This window comes from Schistocerca americana, chromosome 3 (genome assembly GCF_021461395.2).
Source record: "Schistocerca americana isolate TAMUIC-IGC-003095 chromosome 3, iqSchAmer2.1, whole genome shotgun sequence".
Lineage (NCBI taxonomy): Eukaryota > Metazoa > Arthropoda > Insecta > Orthoptera > Acrididae > Schistocerca > Schistocerca americana.
The window spans coordinates 444,533,912-444,559,088 of record NC_060121.1 but is presented as its reverse complement, the minus strand read 5'-3'; the positions used below and the strand labels follow the sequence as shown (position 1 = coordinate 444,559,088).

The following is a 25,177-nucleotide window of genomic DNA, read 5'->3' as shown; positions in this document are numbered from 1 at the left end:
TTGGTGGCTAGCGGAAGTGTTTAAACTGAGATATTTCCTGGAGCCACTTTGTAGCAGTTCTGGACGTGTGGGGTATCGCATTGTCATGTTGGAATTGCCCAAGTCGGTCGGAATGCACAATGGACATGAATGGATGCAAGTGATCAGACAGGGTGCTTACGTACGTGTTACCTGTCAGAGTTGTATCTAGACTTATCAGGGATCTCATACCACTTCGACTGCACATGCCCCACATCATTACAGAGCCCACCAGCTTGAACAGTCCCCTGCTGACATGCAGGGTCCATAGATTCATGAGGTTGTCTCCATACCCATACACTCCATCCGCTCGATACAATTTGAAAGAAGACTCGTCCGAGCAGGCAATATGTTGCCAGTCATCAAAAGCGCAACGTCAGTGTTGCGCGCCCAGGCGAGGCGTAAAGCTTTGTATTGTGCAGTCATCAAGGGTACACGAGTGGGCCATCGGCTCCTAAAGGCCATATCGATGACGTTTCGTTGAACGGTTCGCACGCTGACACTTGTTGATGGCTCAGCGTTGAAATCTGCAGCAATCTGCGGGAGGGTTGCACTTCTGTCACCTTGAACTGTTCTTTTCAGTCATCTTTGGACCCGTTCTTGCAAGATCTTTTTCCGTTCGCAGCGATGACGGATATTTGATGTTTCACCATATTCCTGATATTCACGGTACACTCGTGAAATGGTCGTCCGGAAAATCCCCATGTCATCGCTACCTTGCTGTGCCCCAACTATAGCACCACTTCAAACTGACTTGAATCTTGATAATCTGTCATTGTAGTAGCAGTAACCGATCTAACAACTGCGCCAGACACTTGTCTTGAATAGGCATTGCCAACAGCAGCGCCGTATTCTGCCTGTGTACATACGTCTGCATTTGAATACACATGCCTATAACAGTTTCTTTGGCGCTTCAGTTTATGTTGTAAATTATTCTCTGATGAAATTACGCTCGATTACTATACACTGCCTGATAGAAAACGTTAAGCATCCAGAAGAGGAGGGGGAAACAAAGTGAAACTTTACGAGTTCTGAGTGTATGTGATGTCATTTAAGTGATAACAAAATCGAGTCAAATTTTCAAGGAACTTCGCAGTATGAACCTGCTTATTAATATGTTGTTGGACCCCCTCGGAGGATTCCAAATGTAATCATTTACATACGCGCTCATGGTGTGGTAGTGTACTATATGACATTGACATCCGACCATGTTTTCTGGGTGGTTTACGTTTTTCTATGAGGCAGCGTAACCTGTAAACACTATCGCTGCACTCCTATGAAGCGAAACTTCAGCTAATTTAGTTGTAATTTTATGGTATGGTTTTGTTGTACAGTATGTTGAATGGAGTAATGCACAGTCAATTTATGCGCTAAGTGGCTACTACGAAAATATTGTTTTATCGATGCTGGATCATGTGAATCGCTAAGACATGGTGATGAAAGCAACCAGCCATAAATACTTTTAAAATGACTGATTTCAACGCCATAACACCCTTTCGGACTACGGTGCCCATCTTCATATATTTAACTTCTCCATTTAAGTTAATGTATTTGTCAGCAGCATGCCGTTCCCTCGTGCGCTGCACAAGAATATTTTAGTATTTGACACCACTTTGTGACATGTTTGAATAACGAAAACTTGCTAACGAGCCGGCATTTTTATTAGATATAAATTTCAAACAGTTGTATAAACTTACATATGTTCCAGTGGACAGCGTTTCGTATAGCTTTGGTCTACTGGAACGTAAGTAAGTGCACATCGCGGGTTAGCAGACATCTATAAATCCGAGTCGACGTTATTGAAGACTTCGACCATACTTTCCTGTGTACAGCAGCTCAATGTATTTCGATTTTTCTGTTCTTGTAAGTGCAGTTTTTGAAGTAATTATTGTGGCAGGTAGTCATCCACATTTTGATGGTTTTGAAGTATTTGCAGACAGGTGTATTATAGCATGGAAGGCATCTGGGATATCAAAGAAATCAGTGCTATTTCAAAAGAATCAGTATGGAACATCAGCGGCATGAAAACCACTAACCATACATACAAGGAGGAAAAAGACAATAAATGATGGTGAGTATTTTTACGAGGGTTGAAACTTTAATAGTGGCAACTATTTATTTACAGCTCGTACAAAATAGGTACGTGTTTCAAAGTTTTACTGACCGTCAAAGTAGCCACTAGCACTGTGTATAACGCGTTGCCAGCGATGTGGAAGTCGTAGGATTCTCTTAGCAGTGCCAATTGTGTTCGACAGGTCTATTGCCCAACGAATATGTAGCAGTTCTGAAGCAAATGCCGTGAAGAGTTTCCTTCAGTTTAGAAATCGAGTTGAACTCACGAGGGCTTAAGTCAGGGGAGTGCAGTAGGTGCTATAGCACCCAGCAGCCCCATCAGTCAAGCAAATCAGTAACTGCTTGCACTGTACGTGCTGGAATATTGTCCTGCAAAACGATGGTCCGGTCTTGCAGAAAGTCTTATCACTTCTATCTCTACGCTGTACATTTTTGGAACAAAACTTACGGCCAGCTTAGAGATACAAGTGATGACACTTTCTGCAGAAACTGACCATCACTTTGCAGGACAAAGCTCAACTTATGAAATCGTGGAAAAAGTGAGAGAAATTTTTATGAACGATCATCGCGTCACGGTGAGAGAAGTAGCTGTTGGTGATGGTATATCGAATCGTTCATGCCATGAAATTGTTTCTCATGTTTTGAGTATGAAACATGTGACTGCAGATGTTGCTGAAAATGCTTGTTTTGAACATAAACACCGGCGAGTAGCTCTGGAGTCGCTTGGTGCAGTAAACAGCGTTATAGATCCAGTGCGACGTGTCGTGAGAGGTAATGATACATTGGTTCACGGATACGAAGTCGAAACTAAGGCTCAGTCGTCCTGGAGGAAACATTGCGTATCCCCAAGGCCGGAAAAAGCTTGAAAAGCGTGATCAAGTGCGAAGGATATGTTCACAGTCTTCTTTGACTTTATCAGTTTACTGTACGATGAACTCTTTATACATAGGCGAATGATCAGTATGGAGTACTGCTTAAAAGATCAACGTCCTTTGTGCAAAGCAAACATAAAAAAGTTTGGATTTCTGGTGAAACAGTTCATGGAATTTGGACTACGGTAATACAACTCCTCTCACTCTATTGCTTGTTTCTGAGTATCTGACCAAAAAAATATTGTATGCAATATTCGCCAGAGAAAGCCTTACGTGGCTATTTTCTGTTAACAAAAAATAAAGAAAATCTTTGGGGCCGCCGTTTCACAAGAATAAAAGAGATTAAAAAAAAAACCGAATCACTGAGAGAGCTGAAGTTATCCCAAATCTCGAGTTCCACAAGTGTGTCGGGGACTCGGAAAGCGATGGCATAAATGTCCGATGTGTAAAGAGAACTGTTTTTAAAGTGACGACTTTGATGAGGACGAATTCTTTAAAAAAATGTCGTCTTTTTCAAAAACACAGCTACCACTCAGTACATTGTTACTCCCAGGTATTTTAAGGTCTCATTGTACTTCGCAGTTCCAATTACGCCAAAACTTAGTTCATCTGCTGAGGTGTCAGTGGAATCGATAGTTAGAAGCAGCACCACCTACATTTTAGTGCCATCCGGGGTGAGATGCATTTTGGTATTATATTCGTGCAGTGTTTGAGGCACTTCGTTAGTTATCGCTCTGGGTGGAAAATGATTGGTCGTCTGCATGCTGAAACTTGCGACATGACAAGTCAAGAATATCTGCCACATGAAGACTGAATAAAATTGGTGCGAGCACCGATTCTGTCGCAAGCCAGTGTAGCGATTACGCCACTTGCTTTTCTTTTCTCCCTTATTTCATCTAAATTGTCGGATGTTGTGTACCATGAGGTCAGATTTGGCACAGATCATCGCCTATCTTACGGGCAGGTGCCCGACCTTTACGTTCTGTGATGAAGCTTGGACGACAAATATCTTGTCGCCTATTCGTGGGTTTACAGTCTTCCAACAACTTCCCGTAAATGTGCGTTCCCGTAGATGCTCATACGCGGCTTGTTTGCATCCCCAGTGGTAATATTGTTTTACTTGCTACGCTACGCTCGCATGTTGATTTAAATGTGCACTAAATGTTTATCTGAAACAAAATAATTTCTTTTTTAGAGTTCATAATTAAATATTTACGACTACCCCCCCCCCCCCCCCAATAAGAGAACCGGTGAGTTCAAAATTTAGAAAAATATAATACATGATTCCACTGGTCTTCAAAAGTTAAGAACGAAAGTAACTTTCGCACAATGTCTCACTGTCAAGTGACATATAAGGAACTGCAATAGTAAACTACAGCAGAGGAGGTAACTGAAAGAAATACACAATGACCCGAGCAGAAATGATACCTTTATTCAAAGAAAATAATTACACTGAAGTCACTGCGATTGATGACGGTCGCCGGCCGCGGTGGCCGAGCGGTTCTAGGCGCTTCAGTCTGGAACCGTGCGACTGCTACGGCCGCAGGTTCGAATCCTGCCTCGGGCATGGATGTGTGTGATGTCCTTAGGTTAGTTAGGTTTAAGCAGTTCTAAGTTATAGGGGACTGATGACCTCAGATGTTAAGTCCTATAATGCTCAGAGCCATTTGAACCATTTGATAACTGTCCCATGGGTTTAAAAAAGGCGAGACATGGTTCTTAGTATGAAGTGTGACCAACACGGACGCCTCGGGCATGGATGTTTGTGATGTCCTTAGGTTAGTTAGGTTTAAGTAGTTCTAAGTTCTAGGGGACTAATGACCTCAGCAGTTGAGTCCCATAGTGCTCAGAGCCATTTGAACCAACACGGACGATAATGCATTTTCTACAATGCGGACCACAAGACTGATACAGAGTTATTGTGGTAGGACATTCCATGCCTCCACCAGCGCGGATGACAAGTGCAATCGGTTGGTGCATGTGGGCGTGCTGAGATGCGTCACACTAACGCATCCCACTCGTCGTGATTGGGATTTATATCAGAAGGAACGGGCAGGCCAAACCATTGGACCATATCCTCCCGTTCGAGGAGATCCTCTACCTGCGCTGTTCGCACTTAGGGAAGGTGTGCAGTGTCACAATAGCGCTGACCGGTGATTGTACCGTGTTCAAAGATTTGTAGGTCTGTACACACATGCAACGTAGTGGCTCCCGACGCTACAACACATGGACCACCAAAATGATCATGTTTGGCAATTTTGGACTTACACTCATATCGCGAAAGGAGGGAACACGCAATGCACCAGGAACATGGTCGAAATAATCGCTTTGGTTGGCTGGCTCTGAGCACTATGGGAGTCAATTGCTGAGGTCATAAGTGCCCTAGAACTTAGAACTACTTAAACCTAACTAACCTAAGGACATCACACACATCCATGCCCGAGGCAGGATTCGAACCTGCGACCGTAGCGGTCGCGCGGTTCCGGACTGTAGAATCGTTTTGGTGGACCAGTTTTTATGGTATGGGGAAGGATAATGCTGCATGGGCGTATTGACCTTCAAATCTTTGAAGATGTTGCACTCATCTGTCAAAGTTATTGTGGCACAATCCCTTACAAATGTGCTTTTATCAGGGCTGCATTCAGCCCCGACTTCATATTTACGAACGACAACGTCGAACAGAGTAACTGCTGGAGCTGTTGTAATGAGAGGATATTCGGTGAATGGACTAGGTTGTCCATTCCATGACTTAAATACCGTCGAGTACATGTGAGATGCGGTGAGAAGACGAACGGTAGCACGTCCACATGCACCAGCAGTTGTCAATCGCACTGGTGCAGTAATGGAACGTCCTCCAACAAGAACTCTTTACCAGCATCGTGGCCAGTGAGAGATCACTTTGAAGAGCATGCATTGTCATCCGCGGTGGCCACACACCCTATTAAGAACTATGTCCATCCTTTTGTAATGTTCAGGAGACTACCATAATTACTGCCTTTGAATAACTTTGTCAGTTTTGTTCGTTTGCTGCGCATTTCTTTCAGCTACATTCTGTACTACAACGTAGCAGTTCTTTCTATGTAAGGTCTAAGTTTCGTTGAGGTGTGGTACCTGGCAGTGACATATCATGCGGAAGTTACTTTCGTTCGTAAATCTTGCACACCAGTGTACTTTACCGGATGGGAACCCGAGAGGTGTTACGACGAAAATATACACTCCTGGAAATGGAAAAAAGAACACATTGACACCGGTGTGTCAGACCCACCATACTTGCTCCGGACACTGCGAGAGGGCTGTACAAGCAATGATCACACGCACGGCACAGCGGACACACCAGGAACCGCGGTGTTGGCCGTCGAATGGCGCTAGCTGCGCAGCATTTGTGCACCGCCGCCGTCAGTGTCAGCCAGTTTGCCGTGGCATACGGAGCTCCATCGCAGTCTTTAACACTGGTAGCATGCCGCGACAGCGTGGAAGTGAACCGTATGTGCAGTTGACGGACTTTGAGCGAGGACGTATAGTGGGCATGCGGGAGGCCGGGTGGACGTACCGCCGAATTGCTCAACACGTGGGGCGTGAGGTCTCCACAGTACATCGATGTTGTCGCCAGTGGTCGGCGGAAGGTGCACGTGCCCGTCGACCTGGGACCGGACCGCAGCGACGCACGGATGCACGCCAAGACCGTAGGATCCTACACAGTGCCGTAGGGGACCGCACCGCCACTTCCCAGCAAATTAGGGACAGTGTTGCTCCTGGGGTATCGGCGAGGACCATTCGCAACCGTCTCCATGAAGCTGGGCTACGGTCCCGCACACCGTTAGGCCGTCTTCCGCTCACGCCCCAACATCGTGCAGCCCGCCTCCAGTGGTGTCGCGACAGGCGTGAATGGAGGGACGAATGGAGACGTGTCGTCTTCAGCGATGAGAGTCGCTTCTGTCTTGGTGCCAATGATGGTCGTATGCGTGTTTGGCGCCGTGCAGGTGAGCGCCACAATCAGGACTGCATACGACCGAGGCACACAGGGCCAACACCCGGCATCATGGTGTGGGGAGCGATCTCCTACACTGGCCGTACACCACTGGTGATCGTCGAGGGGACACTGAATAGTGCACGGTACATCCAAACCGTCACCGAACCCATCGTTCTACCATTCCTAGACCGGCAAGGGAACTTGCTGTTCCAACAGGACAATGCACGTCCGCATGTATCCCGTGCCACCCAACGTGCTCTAGAAGGTGTAAGTCAACTACCCTGGCCAGCAAGATCTCCGGATCTGTCCCCCATTGAGCATGTTTGGGACTGGATGAAGCGTCGTCTCACGCGGTCTGCACGTCCAGCACGAACGCTGGTCCAACTGAGGCGCCAGGTGGAAATGGCATGGCAATCCGTTCCACAGGACTACATCCAGCATCTCTACGATCGTCTCCATGGGAGAATAGCAGCCTGCATTGCTGCGAAAGGTGGATATACACTGTACTAGTGCCGACATTGTGCATGCTCTGTTGCCTGTGTCTATGTGCCTGTGGTTCTGTCAGTGTGATCATGTGATGTATCTGACCCCAGGAATGTGTCAATAAAGTTTCCCCTTCCTGGGACAATGAATTCACGGTGTTCTTATTTCAATTTCCAGGAGTGTAGTTTCAGAGGGCTGTACCTTTCAGTTAATTAAAAATCAAAGTAGCTTCAGTTGGGAAGTAATTTTCAGAGTCTATTAAAAGGAGATGGACTGTGCAGATTAATTAATGGTAATGTCAGAACGAAACTTGAAACTGGTAGCAGAACTGGTAGAAATGCGATAACTGTCAACTACGGACGGCAGAGAAAAGCACAACGCTGAAAGAGAAAAATAATCACCGTAGAATATTAATTCTGAAAGACGCGAACTAACAACAGTTGTCTATGTCCACAGTGGGAACGAATACGAAGTGAAGAGCGTACAATTGCTTTTATTTTCCAAATGATTTTCCACTCCTCGCTAAAAGACAAACACCGTTTTATTCCATTTGCAGCATAAATACAGAGTCGCTTGGAACTCTGAAACTGCAGGTACATTAAATAAGAAATTCAAGTCCTTAGGTCGCCGCCGCGCGCTGCGTCTTGTCTCCTTGCCAGGCAGCGGCATGCTGCTGCTCCCGAAATGAATATTGACCGAGCGCCCGCATCTTACCGCCGTCTTTTAACAGAAGGGGGCCCCAACTTTGTTCTTAGCTCTTCCCACGTCTGCAGGCTCCACCTTAGAAACGACAGAATCACCGCGCCCGGACGTGGAGACGAAACGACGAAATTCTCTGGTCCCCAAAATGGGTCCTCGTCGCGAGCCACTGTATTTGTTCGTCGATGATAATCACATCAGTAAATCTGCTCCAGTAGTAAAGCGCAAATATCGTATAACTCTGTAACGAATAAACACATAGGAGTGACGTCTCGACCGTTGCAGGAACTATGCTTAGTCAGTTGTCTCGATACACACATGTTTAGGTGCAAAGTGATGCTCGCTGTTTCTTCGTGGTCCAATAGCATAGAGAGCTATAACGAAAAATGAGTTCGTGAAAAGGTACGACGATTTGCTGCTAACAGTTTTAACTCATTTGACGTCCAGAAAAAGACATGACAGAGAGAATGGTGGTAAGGAGAAGGCACCAGAAATGAAAATGTTATAAGACGACTGCGTCTAAATTTGTAACACTTAGTACAGAGTGGCAACGATTGGAGCTATCATATCTTCTGTACTGAGTGACCCAAACACTTAGGAGCGTAACTAAATAGGTGGAAGAGGACCAAAACTGTGCATGTGATTCTACTGCTCAGTTTTGTGTGCTAATGGTTTCTGAAAAATTTCCTGCCACAAGCGTAATGCATGTTTCATTGTTTGGCAGAGACAGCTTTACCTAAGTATTCGAAGATCAAACTTCTTTTTTTAGGTATGATCGATATTGTATTGTATTGGATTGAACTGGGGACCTAGAAACGACGCAGAGGCATCGTCCCTGCCGTAGCCCTCAGCGGATCACAACCCCACAACAAGCTACAGCAGTCCACTCACCCCACCGCTGCCCCACGACGCACCCAGTGTTATCGTGCGGTTCGACCCCTAGTGTTAGGCCGGACAGCTAACAGGGCGGGCTAAGATCGATATACTCGTAAGTAATTCAGCATAAGGCTCATTTACTTATCAGAGTCTAAAGCAAGAAATTTATGTTGTAATTCACCACCAACAACTAAGTTGGAGAATAGTGTCATCTGACTCTTGTTACACAAATTGAACAGTCTTCAGTTCATTTAGGACATACATTAATATTCACCGCTGGGTTACCCAGTGCTACTTCAGTAGCACAATTTTTCAGGTTGTATTACATTGTTCTTTTCTAGTATCTATGAACGTGATTAGTGAAGAAGAATGGTATGTTACTGCACCTAACGGAACCTACCGTTTTTGAGTTGAAGAAATTGTGAAAACACAATTTCGAAAAGCACCGCCTTTAACGTAAGACTTGCCACGAATATGGTGGAAGAGAGGGCAAAATATGTGAAAGTCTTTGGGAACAAGACCGAAGACAGTGGAAGGTACCAAGATCCTGGATATTCTGCTCTTGCCTTGTTAGCGGTGTGTGATCATGCGTTATAGTGTTGAAATAGTTTTCTCCAGCCTAAATATATTTGTTTGTAATCGTAAAGCGGCTAAGCTGTCGGCGTTAAACGTGAGCAAGTGTGATGAGACAACTGGGAAATGTCTCGCAGTAAACGATTTCATCTTAGTCCCACTAGATGCATGGCGTCATCTGTTGTGGACGAACGGAAACTCCTGCACCTAGTATTTCATTTTTGTCTGGGTTCCGCCATTTCTTGGGTTGACACTGGGACACTTCTGTCATTCTGAAGCCAGGTTAATCGTCTGTCTTTTGCCCTTCACAGCGCTATTCACAACCATGTTTCGGATTGTGTATGTTGGCAGCGAAAGAGAAAAAAATGGTTCAAATGGCTCTGAGCACTGTGGGACTCAACTGCTGTGGTCATAAGTCCCCTAGAACTTAGAACTACTTAAACCTAACTAACCTAAGGACAGCACACAACACCCAGCCATCACGAGGCAGAGAAAATCCCTGACCCCGCCGGGAATCGAACCCGGGAACCCGGGCGACAGCGAAAGAGAGAGCGTGCAGGAACCGTGAAACATTTATTCAGTACAGCCTACAACTTTTTGTTGGCTGCAACGTTATTCACATGAAACATTCAGTTGCAGCCAAATAGTTTCGTGGAAAACAAATATAATTTCTTATTTTATTCATAGAACAATTCAGTAGTCTAACGTATTTTTATATTTCCTCCTTGAGACCTGTATTTTTGTTTCTCTGAGGTTGTCGTAGTTCAATCGATGCGAGAAATATTGGTAAGCGCTTTTCATTTAAACGGATCTTCACCCATATGGCGCGTTTCGAATAAGGTTTGTTTCTGGTCGTAAACTGCATTATTATGTAGGTTCTCAAATGTTAAATCCTTGACTGAATTACAATAGTTCTAAAAATATGATGTTACTTGCGTTTAGCGGGATACAAAATTTTTTTCGAAAAGAGAAAGCACTTCCACAGGAAACCAACGTTCTCTGGAGAGTTCATCAACTGAAAATCTAAGTTGTTCTTCGTCGCTATTGAAGGGAGACAGAGACATGTCAGTGGATTTATTACGGTCCGTACTTGCCAGATGCGTATTTCTGCGATGGGTTTCGACAGCGGAATATAAACGCGACAGAGGCACTTTCATTGCACGGATGGAAAAGACTCACTGGCTTTTATTTTCTCTGCCTCTGGTCGTTAGGCAAGCGCCCGTGCAGTGCGCAAAAGCACCGCTGGAAAACCTTTCCACATCTTTTCCATCTCCTGCATAACGCTTCAGCTGACATGGACGCTAATTGGGGGCACCAGATAAACCGCACCGTGAACGAACGTGCTCCCGGAACACAACAGCGAGCCAGCTCTGTTGATTTGGCGCTCGCTTAGCCAACTTCCAGTTATGGCTAGCAAATTTTAAACTGTCTACTCTCGTTATACTCCGAAGTTCTCATCTCTTGTTCAAATATTTTATAGCAGTTTTTTTAGTAGGAAAGTTAAAAATCTGATACAGTAAAGTTAAAATCTTCACAGAGGAATTTCTGGTGATGCATATAGTACAAGGAGTGACCAAAAAGTTTTCGTATGAGGGCGTTACTGCAGCGTATAAGCAACGTAGCGCTATTCCGATACGGGTATACAAGGATAGACATGTAGACAAGGGATTAGTGTGGGATTCGTGGCTATCCAACATGCACGCGATAAATATGGAAACGTGGAATATGGTGACGTTATTACCAAATTCTTCCAAACAGCATCAACGTGCTGTTACTGTTTTCTTGGCTGCCGAAGGTCAGACACAGGTAGACAATCATTAGTGAACGAAGAATATATACGGGGAAGCATGTCCGTCGAAAACCACTGTTGTAGAATGCATGAAACGTATCCGCAATTGCGAATAAGGACGACCGGGATTCGAACCCGGATATCCCGCTTATCGCGAGCGTTCGCCTTAGGACTGGGCTATCCGAGCACGCTCCACAGTCAGAGCCAAACTTCCATATATCGTCAACCTTGTGTCTATAACCTACACCTTCGTACGAAGGGACAATCCATCGTAATTTGAACAACACAGGCACTGCAGTATCGCACTGTTGTGAGATGGTGAGCCAAGGGGTCCTACTGCTTCGTGATAACGCACTTTCTCACATCGTAAATTTCTTAACGTAGAAGTTACTCCAACTCGAGTGGAAGACACTTGGGCAACCGCCCTACAGTCCTGATCTCTCTCTGCGCGATTATCACGCTTTCGGTCGCTTAAAAAAGGCGTTTAACGTTCGACGATTCCTGTCAGACGAGGATGGGCAGACGCCTGTTACAGATTTTTTAACACACCAGGAGACCGTGTTTTACCAGGCTGGTATCTTCAACCTGACGCGCCGGTGAGATGATTCCCACAATGTTCACGACGATTACACCTGAATGGCACACCGGTTCTGGACTGTATGGCCTTTGAACGGAACATTTTTGATCGCCCCTTATAGATGCAACAGTGCACTGATAAATTTGAGAAATGTCTGAGAATAGTTGGAAATTCTATGTAGTTGTCTGACTTTTCCTAGGCGCGATTACTCTACGGTTCTTTCATTGCAGATACACGGAACGCGCAGCTTCTGTTTGCAGCTTCATTAAGTGGCCTGTGCCTTACGATTCGTAGAAACGTTAAATACGTTCGTTGGGCAATGATAAGAAACTTTTATTTAGGAAAACTTTGAGTTTGATACAAAAAACGTTGATGAGAGCCCACGGAAGTCTGTACCAGCGTAGATGATCTTTCATTACAAATTAAATAGATTTACACTTGCTAGTATGAGCATTGCAGATTTGGCACGGTCTAGACACCCGTTAGAGTTTTATTCTGATGAAAATGAAAAGTGTGGTGAGGGGTTCCCGACTGGTAGACTTGATCGCCTGGTGCAAGTCTTTTGAGGCGACTCCACTTCGGCGACTTGATCGTCGATGAGGATGAAATGATGATGATGACGACACAAACACCCAGTCCCTGAGCGGAGAAAATCTCCAACCCAGCCGGGAATCGAAGTCGGGTCCCCCTGCATGACAAATCGGGGCGCCGTCCACTCAGCTACGGTGGCGGATTTCTTCTGATGACACAGTAAATAAATTCCCGGCGTATCGATAAAATATTAGCCCTTTAAAATTAGTGTTACCACCGAGACGAAAGGTAACATATGGGTTACCGGTATGAAGAAGCTGAGTGTGCATTAGACTTTCCAATTTATGACTCCAGGTAAAAAATGTTCCATGAAGAACAATTCAAAATTATTTTTCGGCTAGAAGCACGACCCCAGAAATGTCTGCATTGTCACTTGGTTGCGGATGATAGTGGATCCACCTTCGAAAAATGAGTCAAAGCTGGTGAGAGAACTGTCTGTTGCGTAATGAGAAAATCGTTTTTAACAATGGTAAAAATGCTGCTGATGGCATTTTAACTATTGGGAAAGGCCACTGACTGATTCTTGTTGTAGGGCATTTTCATAGTTGGTGAACTAAAATTTACTCATCCGTCAGGACAACACGTCCCTTTATAAGTCAGCCTTTAGAATGGTAAAATTTTTCAAAAGAGTTCCCCATCTGTCTTGTTCTTTCGATTTGGTTCTGTTCAGGGCGAGCAATTTAATACGAGAGGCGTTCAATAAGTAATGCAACATATTTTTTCATTGCCAGTTTCGGTTGAAAACTGCAGAATTTGTTGTGGGATATCATGGAATACTCCCGCCTCAGCCCCTATATTGTCATAAAGTTCCAATAGGTGGAGGCGACACACGTAGCTTTCAAAATGGCTTCTACAGTGGAGGTGCGTTCTAAGCAGAGAGCTGTCATTCAGTTCCTTTTGACGGAAAATCAGAGCATCGCAGATATTCATGGGCTCTTACAGAATGTCTACTGAAATATGGCAGTGAACAAAAGCAGGTTGAGTCGCTGGGCGAAGCGTGTGTCATCATCGCAACAACGTCGCGCAAACTTGTCCCATCTCCCGTGTGCCGGCCGAATGCACATAGCTGTTGCCTGCAGTGTTGGAACGTGCTAACACATTTATTCCAAGTGAGCAAATCACACACCCCGCTGCTCAACTACACGTCTCTTTTGATAGTGGTTATACACTCGTCCACCAGTTGGGTACTCAAAGGTATATGAACGCTGGGTTAATTGCCGCATAACAGAAGACCATAAAGAGCAACGAAGGACCATCTGTGTCAAATTGCTTGCGCGTTATCAGGATGATGGTGACAGCTTTTTGGCGAACATAGTAACAGGCGATGAAACATGAGTTCATTATTTCGAACCGGAAACAAAAAGGCAATCCATGGAGTGGCGCCACAGCAGAACTCCTCCGAAGAAGAAGTTCAAAGCACTACCCTCCGCCGGTAAAGTATTGGAGACGGTCTCCTGGGACTCTGAAGGGGTTATTCTGTTTGATGTCCTTCCTCATGGTGCAACGATCAACTCTGAAGTGTACTGTGCTCTCTTCAGGAGATTGAAGAAATGACATCAGCTTATTTCTCGCCACAAAAATCACACGAACCTCTCCTTATCCACAGCAACGCACAGCCTCGCACAAGTCTGCGCACCAGAGAGGAGTTCAGAGAACTTCATTGGACTGTTTTTCCTCATCCAGCCCACAGCCCGAATCTTGGACTTCCGCCTCTTTGGCCCCATGGAGGACGCTTTCCGTGGGTATCAGTACGCGGATGATTAGGTTATTGATCGAGCAAGAAGATGACTCCGACATCGGTCAGTAGTGTGTTTCCATATAGGCACTTCCAGGAAGATGACGTAAGGTCGTCGCACTGAATGGAGATTATGTAGAAAAATGGGGTTTATAGCCAAAAGAGTGGAGAGTAATATTCTGTGTCACTGACGTCTAATCATTACTGCGCTTAGAGGTACACAAAGGCAATAGAAATTTAAAAAAAGAAAGACTTGAATGTTTTGTGGATACATATAAGAAGTTCGACTTGCTACGCTTGTTTAAATTTGAAATTACTGAGTCTTTATAGCCTCTGATGATGTCTTCATCATTAGAAGACGAAACATAAGGTACAGAAACATGCCTTAGACCACGGCCTAATGCTCAGTTAACAAATATTATCAAGGACACATCCTAATTTAGGTTTCGAATAGTGTCTCAAAATGAACTAAAGCGTATACCTGGATGGTTGGTGGTTGACTAGACGTTAAAGAGTGGTCATGTTTTTTTGTTATTTCAAGAACTAGAAAAGTAGAGACCCAGTAAGAAAATCCAGCAATACTATCTGAGTGACACAGTAGTAACTCTACCGGTGAACACAAAGAATCATCAGTATGCACAACAAATGTGCTGAGAAGGTATTTTGGTTAAAAATGCGAATTAATGCATTTAAACGGCGATATTGGCCACTTTTAAATTATCGCTAGCAATAAAGCCAATATCAGAAAATTTTCACCCCTTTGAAGAGCTGGTTTCCGGAATAGCATCAGACTGGAAAATTTCTAGGTTAATCGAAAGCGATCATTTGCCATGACCAATTGATACTCACACAAATAATAGTTAATCACAAATAAAATTATATAGGACAAAACTCAATTCAAAACTAAACTGATAGTATAGTCGATTAATGGGATAACAAAATTCAGAAGGATGTAAAAAGTAGTTTCAGAGAGAAGATGAAAAAAAAGCGAAAACATAGCTTAAATTTTATTTTTGAAATTCCACCTGAAGAAGAAAAGGATCCAAATTAAGCTATAGATGAAAGGAAACCACTGAAACCCGAAATCTGTAGCGGAATTGAACCAAAAACTTACGCTAGTATGATATTAATTATTACACTTTTAACTGTACTCACTGAAAAAACACACACAAACACACACACACACACACACACACACACACACACACACACACACACACACACACGCTCCAACCCTCGACCCCGTCAAGCAATCGACGTCTATTCTGCAGTATAGTGGTATGTGGTACGTACGTAAGAAAATGAGTGGGGCAGTGTGCAGTGGCAGGGAGTAGTGCACCACGTGACACATCAGCTATAGCGTCATTGTACCTCGTATGTATTTAGCCTGAATTTCAGGGTGTGTATTGAATATTCAGCGTTGATTTTCATGTTATTTCATGTATGGCCAAGGTCCTTAACCACTGTTGTATTCAACATACACTCCTGGAAATGGAAAAAAAAAACACATTGACACCGGTGTGTCAGATCCACCATACTTGCTCCGGACACTGCGAGAGGGCTGTACAAGCAATGATCACACGCACGGCACAGCGGACACACCAGGAACCGCGGTGTTGGCCGTCGAATGGCGCTAGCTGCGCAGCATTTGTGCACCGCCGCCGTCAGTGTCAGCCAGTTTGCCGTGGCATACGGAGCTCCATCGCAGTCTTTAACACTGGTAGCATGCCGCGACAGCGTGGACGTGAACCGTATGTGCAGTTGACGGACTTTGAGCGAGGGCGTATAGTGGGCATGCGGGAGGCCGGGTGAACGTACCGCCGAATTGCTCAACACGTGGGGCGTGAGGTCTCCACAGTACATCGATGTTGTCGCCAGTGGTCGGCGGAAGGTGCACATGCCCGTCGACCTGGGACCGGACCGCAGCGACGCACGGATGCACGCCAAGACCGTAGGATCCTACGCAGTGCCGTAGGGGACCGCACCGCCACTTCCCAGCAAATTAGGGACAGTGTTGCTCCTGGGGTATCGGCGAGGACCATTCGCAACCGTCTCCATGAAGCTGGGCTACGGTCCCGCACACCGTTAGGCCGTCTTCCGCTCACGCCCCAACATCGTGCAGCCCGCCTCCAGTGGTGTCGCGACAGGCGTGAATGGAGGGACGAATGGAGACGTGTCGTCTTCAGCGATGAGAGTCGCTTCTGCCTTGGTGCCAATGACGGTCGTATGCGTGTTTGGCGCCGTGCAGGTGAGCGCCACAATCAGGACTGCATACGACCGAGGCACACAGGGCCAACACCCGGCATCATGGTGTGGGGAGCGATCTCCTACACTGGCCGTACACCACTGGTGATCGTCGAGGGGACACTGAATAGTGCACGGTACATCCAAACCGTCATCGAACCCATCGTTCTACCATTCCTAGACCGGCAAAGGAACTTGCTGTTCCAACAGGACAATGCACGTCCGCATGTATCCCGTGCCACCCAACGTGCTCTAGAAGGTGTAAGTCAACTACCCTGGCCAGCAAGATCTCCGGATCTGTCCCCCATTGAGCATGTTTGGGAGTGGATGAAGCGTCGTCTCACGCGGTCTGCACGTCCAGCACGAACGCTGGTCCAACTGAGGCGCCAGGTGGAAATGGCATGGCAAGCCGTTCCACAGGACTACATCCAGCATCTCTACGATCGTCTCCATGGGAGAATAGCAGCCTGCATTGCTGCGAAAGGCGGATATACACTGTACTAGTGCCGACATTGTGCATGCTCTGTTGCCTGTGTCTATGTGCCTGTGGTTCTGTCAGTGTGATCATGTGATGTATCTGACCCCAGGAATGTGTCAATAAAGTTTCCCCTTCCTGGGACAATGAATTCACGGTGTTCTTATTTCAATTTCCAGGAGTGTAGGTGGCATAAAGAAAATGGGGTAGTATTATGTAAAGAGAAGCAATAGTTTGTTTGCTATTTAATTGCAATGATATCATGCAGGTGCAATGTTGACTTAATATCAAAATAAACACGGCTTCTGCGTTTTAATTTCCTTGGCGTATTCTGCAGAACGTCAACGAAATATGAATTAAAATCAAAAAAATCCTTTTTGTGTGCTACAGTGTGTTATCACTCTATTCTCCACTAGTTTAGTGTGTTATGTCTCGAGAGAAACCACGGATTTCAGGAGACATGTAAGAAGTGTTGAATTGCCGCGAGCTAAGAGGTGTACTCACCGATGTGCTTGGACTCGTTGAAAGCCTCGGGTATCTTGCGCGTGAGCACGGCGTACACGGTGCAGACGATGATGAGCACGATGGGGTAGCCGAAGGCGATCATGTAGGAGGCGTCGATGTGCGACGAGCACACCAGGTGGTTGTCCTCGCGCGTCGGGTAGTGGTGCACGGCGCGCGGCGGCGACACCAGGATCCACACGCCGTTGATCAGAACCTGCCGGCAGCCGTAGTTTAGAATCAAAACCGCTGCCTCGTAGAGTTTTAACAACCACCTCGAAAAAATAAACTTGCATTTCTGAGTTTTGTTTCTTTGAAGGTACATGTCTGCAGTTCTGGTAAATACCGAAACTCCTCGCCACAGTATCACCGAGCGTCGCTAGAGGAGCAAGAACCAAACGGCGGAGCCGACTGTTGAAGTAGAGATGGTCTTCAAATGGTTCAAATGGCTCTGAGCACTATGGGACTCAACTGCTGAGGTCATTAGTCCCCTAGAACTTAGAACTAGTTAAACCTAACTAACCTAAGGACATCACAAACATCCATGCCCGAGGCAGGATTCGAACCTGCGACCGTAGCGAGAGATGGTCTGTACCACTGTAGTTTGACTCATCTACTGGCGTTCTGTGGTTCTGTGGCATGGGGATTTCAGTATTCACCAGAACTGCAGACATGTGCCTGCAAACAAACAACACTTAATTAGGCAACTTTATTTTTTCGACGTGAGTTTCACTCGTGCAGGAAAACAAGATGATTGAAGCGTGAAAGCTATTCACAGTCAACTTATATCGCATTGCAGTTTCTTCTTTCATTTTAAGGAGCATTCCTGTTACGTACTGAACACATATAATTAACACACTTTTTTTTAAATTTTCGCCATGGAAATCGTCTGAAATTGGTATTGATAACTGGTTTATTGTTACTATACATGGTCAACTACTGTTCAGTAAGACAAAATAATTATTGTAATAACTATGCTCGTCAGTGAGCAATGACGTAATGCCAGCCGCAGTAATTAAGGTGCAGTCTGCCTTTGGCAAGGCATCAGTATAGACGCACTATTGCGTTTCCACGTGCAGAGCGAGAGCTCGCCTTGTTTACGTTCTGACGTCCGTTACTTACGTGCCGGCTTAGCGTCTACGATACGTAGTGAACCGCTACCTTAAACGTACACTCAAATTTGCCTTCTGCAATGACTATGTCCGACTCAAGGCACTCCAGGTTGAATGTTTTCTAAGACATGAAATCAAAATCCCGGCGACCGACTTTACAGGAATAAAGTTGTCGATCGTGAATAGCAAAGTCTATGTTAAAATCGTCAATGACGCGGCATGCGAACACATCCCACTCGAGACTAAACAGGGGCTCCACTTCTATCATGCCTGTAAGCACTGTGGGACTTAACATCGTAGGTCATCTGTCCCCTTGACTTAGAAATACTTAAACCTAACTCACCTAAGGACATCAAACAAGTGCATGCCCTAGGCAGGATTCGAACCTGCGACCGTAGCAGCAGCGCGGTTCCGGACTGAAGGGCCTAGAACCGCTCGGTCACAGTGGCCGGCGGCGTGATCATCGACCACGCAGGTTCAGACATACGTACGCTATGCGTTTTCGAATTGCCATTCGAACTTCCAGCAGAGAAAGTTGTCGCGGCACGCCGATCATATGGCACAGTCCATGGCCATACTGCGGAGAAATAGACACAATTTTGGAGATATCGTCTCCTAAACGGCGTCCGGCAGACAATCATTGATGTCGGCAACCACATTCCGTCCTACCTACAGATTGGAGGATACCGTGCAATAATCGTGCTCGACCGCCAGCCTAGGACTTGTTCCGGGTGGGCCAAAGAAAGCCACTTTAGATTAGAATACCTACTGGGGCTCATTACGCAACTGACAGCCGCCGACGGGCCACCCTCGTCGTAAACAATGTTGTTTCCGGAGACCAACGCACCTGCTCTCGCTTCTCCTGCCGCCTCGCAACGATACCCGCACACTACAACTGAGCCAGAGCATATCCCTACGGAGGGTAGCTCGGACGGCCTGCTGTCTCGCTGGCCGTCGACCTCGCTCCGATGGCGCAGATGCTGCAGACTGCTGACCCAGTCCTCCCGAACAAGATGGAGATCGACTCGCTCATCATCCCCACAGCGGCCTTGTTGACGAAGCGATGCGAATTCCTGCCATTATTGGACACAGATGGTCATGTGGGGAAATAATGTTCTCCGAAAGGTAGCAAGAGAAGGTGGCGAGCCGTCTCTGGCAGAGATATAGCAGGCCGAAGAAGAGGCCGAACGACGCTCACAAAACGGCCTCTGCCGAAGGAGACGATGTGAGTGTGGCGACACCTACCGGTGTGCCTACGCCCGTCCCACCCCCTAGCAACGTGAAGACACTGACGTATTTAATAGGTTAATTTACTCTCTCGATACCATATCATGAACCACTACTCCATCTTCAGAGGACCATATGGACGATACACCAGCGTCTGCCTCCAAGGCATCAACAATCAACACCAGCAACATCAGTTCACAGTTTAAAATCCGTCGTATGTGGGAAATGTTCTGGGCTTCTGATATCAATATTGCCCTCCTGCAGGAAGTCTCCCATGCCTCCACAGGTGATCCCATAGACCATGGAGTGCCCACCTACTTCTGCAAGGAAATTCCCGTCACCTTTCTTCCATAAGTTAGGGGCATGGCTCTCACTGCCATGGAGACGAGCTTTATTAATGTTTATGCCTCATCAGGCACCACCCAATGACATGAAAGAATCCGGTTTTATTCTGAAGACATCGCCCCCTGTATTTAGAGCGATATAAACACTGCCTGCTAGGAGCGATATAACTGCTTTCTGCATCCAAAAGATCAGGCTCTCCACTATGCGATCTGCCAGGAACTACTTTAGTGGTGTGAGACCTCTTGCTCTGCGATATGTGGGAAGTCCGACATGGAGACCGACCTGGCCATTCCGCAAGCCATCTAGACAAGATATGTTTCGTATGATCTTACATTGCCACTGCCCTTTTATGACCACTGCTCTTACATCGAGTCACCAAGACATGGGCAGCCTGTGAGCGATGCCTTCCCAGATACTGCTGAACGCTAATGTGGTGGGTGGACTGCACCAAGCCAGAGATCAGGAGGACACTAATGAGATATGGAAAGGAATTGGATGAATGGCATCACAACACCATCAACTTCTAATGTGTCATCCTCCAAGATCTGGATGCCCACCATAAACCCCAGAAAACCAGATGGAATGGCACAGAACTAAGGGAAGGATTATTGTGCAGAGGTGCCACAAATTGAAGAGGGTGGTGGCACAAATTCGAACACCATGACCGGGTGGGATTGGGAATTTCATCCATGCATCACATTAGTCCGATGAACGACGGCATCGTAGACAGATCATTGACACACTGGTCAAGCCACATGTCTGTGGATTGTCAAACAGAAGGACATCATTTACACGTTCGTCGAGCACACTGGCACAATTACAGGAAAGAGGATGATGACTCCATCTTCCAATATGTCATGTGAACCCTCACCCACTTGGAGACGGATACTTTACCATTGGGGATCACATGAGATGTAGTCGACGACACACTCTATGAGGTTGCAATTAACAAAAAATGTGTGAACTCTTATGGGATTTAGCTGCTAAGGTCATCAGTCCCTAAGCTTACACACTACTTAACCTAAATCATCCTAAGGACAAATACATACACCCATGCCCGAGGGAGGACTCGAACCTCCGCGGGACCGGCTGCACAGTCCATGACTGCAGGGCGCTAGACCGCTCGGCTAATCCCGCGCGGCTGCAATTAACAGATCGCTCGACATTGACAGCCTACCGACTGAGTTTTACTGAGCCCTTTGGAAGCTCATGGCATTGCAGTGGACGATTATGTTCCAGAAATTCATGACATCTGACCAAGCAGTGTGGCCTGCCTCTGCTGAGGGCCTACGCCAATCCCGTGGTTCGACGGTCACAAACTATCTAACGCTCACTCTGCTCGATGTAGATTACAAGATCTTCGCCAGCTTACAGGTAATGCACCTCCCATCGATACTTCCTCACATCCCCTGCCCAGAACAAACGACGCTAGGGGATAGGTTGACATACAGACTGCCACAGGCGAATGCTGCTACTTAACTGGGAATACGTGCAGCGGCCGTCGCTATAGATTTCGATAGCACCTTCGCTAAAGTGAGCCAACATTTCCTATTTTCGGTCACAACTTGCATAGACATCCCACCTCCCATCACTGGCGTCCTCCAGCCTCTTTACAGTGGTGCAATTTCCCGAGTCCAAGTCAGCGAAAGTTTGGCAAGGCAGGTACGCATCCGCTACTTTGTTCGGCAAGAGTGCTCCATCTCTACCCCCTGTATGCTATTGCCCTGTCGACCGAGCTACCTTGACTTACTCTTCGCAAACACTACTTCTGTTGCTGGGCATATACTGATGAACTCCTACTTCCCATCCACTCCAGCTCTGAGATCCGAGCAATCCTCTAACTGATCACGTGTAATGGGGTTGTTGCAGGCAATGCAATGAACGTGGTCAAATCTTCAGCAATGTACCTTAGACAAGTCCTTCAGAAAGATGAGGTGGCAACTCTGCCACTAATGTGGATCTTCCGGTACCTGGGCGTTACCTTTACCCCCAGCGTCAGATGCACAGAAAACACGAATTTCCGTCTCCTGTTACACATCATCCACAACGAAGTCTACCAGAACCTCTGGAGACCCTTCAACATGTTAACTTTCTTAGTTGTCATGTGGCATCAAAATTGGTCCATATCACACAGGTGCTCCCTCTGCCGATGGCGATTAGGTGCGACCTTTATGTGGACCTTGGGTGTTATGGCTGGCTCCATGTTTAAAGTCCGTTATGAGTCTCACCCTGCCAGCCATGGAAAGGTGCCACGGACTTGTCAACATCTGGATGTAAGCTGCGGCCTTGTGTATGAGTACAAAGGGAATACAAAGCACCGGATGGAGCACGTCCCTAACACGCAGTTTGCTTAAGATCTCCCTGCCTGCGTCTATCTCACCGCCTGTGTCTGTGGGCCAAACCACGCCTCACCTCACATTTCGCCCTTCTTCGTCGCTACATATGCACACACACTGGCCTCCTAGACACACGGTCGGCCAGGAATTTTTGCATCCTTCTATTGCGCCGTGTTCCTCGTAAGAAACTGGCGGTGTACATGTAGAGTACCATCCCCAGCCCTTCCTTCCTACCGACGTTTGGACGATGTGGTATCACACAGACAACAGCAAACTTACCACAAAACAGCGACTGTGCAATATCGATTTGTCAGATTCCCGTTTTTCCAGCAACTCGACAGTAATGATCACCGTCTGACCTGCGCCTCTTGCACGACGTTGGCAATTTGTGCATCACAAGATTGTCTGCTACGTGTGAGTGCCAACTGATGTGATCGAACCGCATATATTTCTATACCTGATGAACACATATTTTACCACCGCCAAATATCATGTCATTATGTGGGTAAAGGAGTGGACAGTCAGTTACCTTTTTCGTGAGGGAGCAAAATACTGCCTCGAATTCTGGAAGCCAGCCGGAGTGGCCGAGCGGTTCTAGACGCTACAGTCTGGAACCGCGCGACCACTACGGTCGCAGGTTCGAATCCTGCCTTGGGCATGGATGTGTGTGATATCCTTAGGTTGGTTAGGTTTAAGTAGTTCTAACAAGGGAAGTTCCCCATCGCACCCCCCCCCCCCCCCCCTCCTCCCCAGATTTAGTTACAAGTTGGCACAGTGGATAGGCCTTGAAAAACTGAACACAGATCAATCGAGAAAATAGGAAGAAGTTGTGTGGAACTATGAAAAAAATAAGCAAAATATGGAAACTGAGTAGTCTATGCGCAAGATAGGCAACATCAAGGGACATGTAAGCTCAGGAGCGCTGTGGTCGCGTGGTTACCGTGAGCAGTTGCGGAATGAAAGATCCTTGGTTCACGTCTTCTCTCGAGTGAAAAGTTTAATTTTTTATTTTCAGACAATTACTATCTGTCCGTCCGATGCATATGTTTTGACAGAGCACAAGGAAACTGTGCGACTGTGAAACTGTTGCATTCATTTGTTGCAGTTTATGTGACAAACTCTTATGTTTTCATCACTTTTTTGGGAGTGATTATCACATCCACAAGAAAACCTAAATCGGGCAAGGTAGAAGAATCTTTTTACTCATTCGCCAAGTGTACAAGTTAGGTGGGTCGACAACATATTCCTGTCATGTGACGCACATGCCGTCATCAGTGTCGTATAGAATATATCAGACGTGTTTCCCTGTGGAGGAATCAGTTGACCTATTACCTTGCGATCAAATGTTTTCGGTTCCCATTGGAGAGGCACGTCCTTTCGTCTCCTAATCGCACGGTATTGCGATGCGGTCGCAAGACAACTTATTACAGTGAACAGAGATGTCAATGAACGAACGGACAGATCATAACTTTGCGAAAATAAAGAAATTAAAATTTTCACTCGAGGAAAGAATTGAAGCAAGGACCTCGCGTTCCGCAGCTGCTCACGCTACCACGGGACCACGTCGCTCCTGATCTCATATTTCCCTTGATGTTGGCTATGTTGCGCATGGACTACTCAGTTTGTATATTATCCTTATTTTTTTCATAGTTACACACAACTTCTTCCTGTTTTCTCGATTGATCTGTGTTCAGTTTGTATATTTTCCTTATTTTTTTCATAGTTCGACACAACTTCTTCTTGTTTTCTCGATTGATCTGTGTTCAGTTTCTCAAGGCATATACACTGTGCCAACTTATAACTACATCTGAGGGGGGTGCGATGGGGAGGTTCCCTTGTAAGTTCTAGAGGACTGATGACCTCAGAAGCTAAGCACCATAGTGCTCTGAGCCATTTCTTTGACTTCTGGAACTATTTACAAACAGCCCATGCAACGCTCGAACGCAAGCAGCACGCAGCACTCTTCGAAGGGTCACTTAGTTGGGGTGTACCGGGAACTGGGGACACCAACTCCCACCTCCGGCACTATCTGATATTCAAACACCTATGATAGATTCCAACCCTCGACCTCCGCGGATGGGAGGGCGCGCCATAAATGTGGGTTGCATTTATTTAAGTATTTATTTATTTTTTCAGTCTTCTGTGTTTTCTTCTACATAGGTGATGTACGCTCCCTACAATTTTATAATAGTAAAAAACAATAAAAATAAAAAAATTAATAAGATAAACAAGAAAAGTCAAAATAAATAAAGATGCCTTACACTACAGTTGTTTCCCATGTTTTCCACTTTGCTATGAGACATTATGTCAGTGGCTGTGAGGGGGACACTGTGGCGAGGCCTCTGGTTTTGGACACCCTGCCCACTCTGCCTCCCCCCCTCCCCCCCCCCCCCCCCGGTCACCACCCGAGCCTCCGCTTGGCCTTTCCATAAATATGCAAATAAATAACTAAATAAACAGTTGTTAACGCACGACCGTGCGTTTGCGCTCGATTCGAACGCAGATGATTGGCTTAACTTTCACTGCTTGTATTTGGCCGGCAAGACAAAAAGAGGGGTGGTGGTGCAGAGTGATGATCAACGTCCTCGGTTTAATTCCAAACCTCTCTGCAGTGTCTCATGGAGCAAGGATGGGGGCGTTCACTCTCTTCCCCTCTCTCACCATACAACACGAATATAATA

At 46.2% G+C, this 25,177-nt stretch overlaps 1 protein-coding gene across 1 annotated transcript in view; it reads right to left on the bottom strand.

Moving 5' to 3' along the window:
* LOC124606783 (metabotropic glutamate receptor 4-like) overlaps nt 1-25,177 on the bottom strand; it is a gene marked incomplete at its 3' end in the record, with an annotated part of 1,427,722 nt that overhangs the window by 58,327 nt on the left and 1,344,218 nt on the right. Inside the window, exon 12 of the mRNA XM_047138846.1 lies at nt 17,480-17,693. Within this exon, the coding sequence (XP_046994802.1) occupies nt 17,480-17,693 (214 nt within the window). The remainder of the gene's footprint in view (nt 1-17,479; nt 17,694-25,177) is intronic.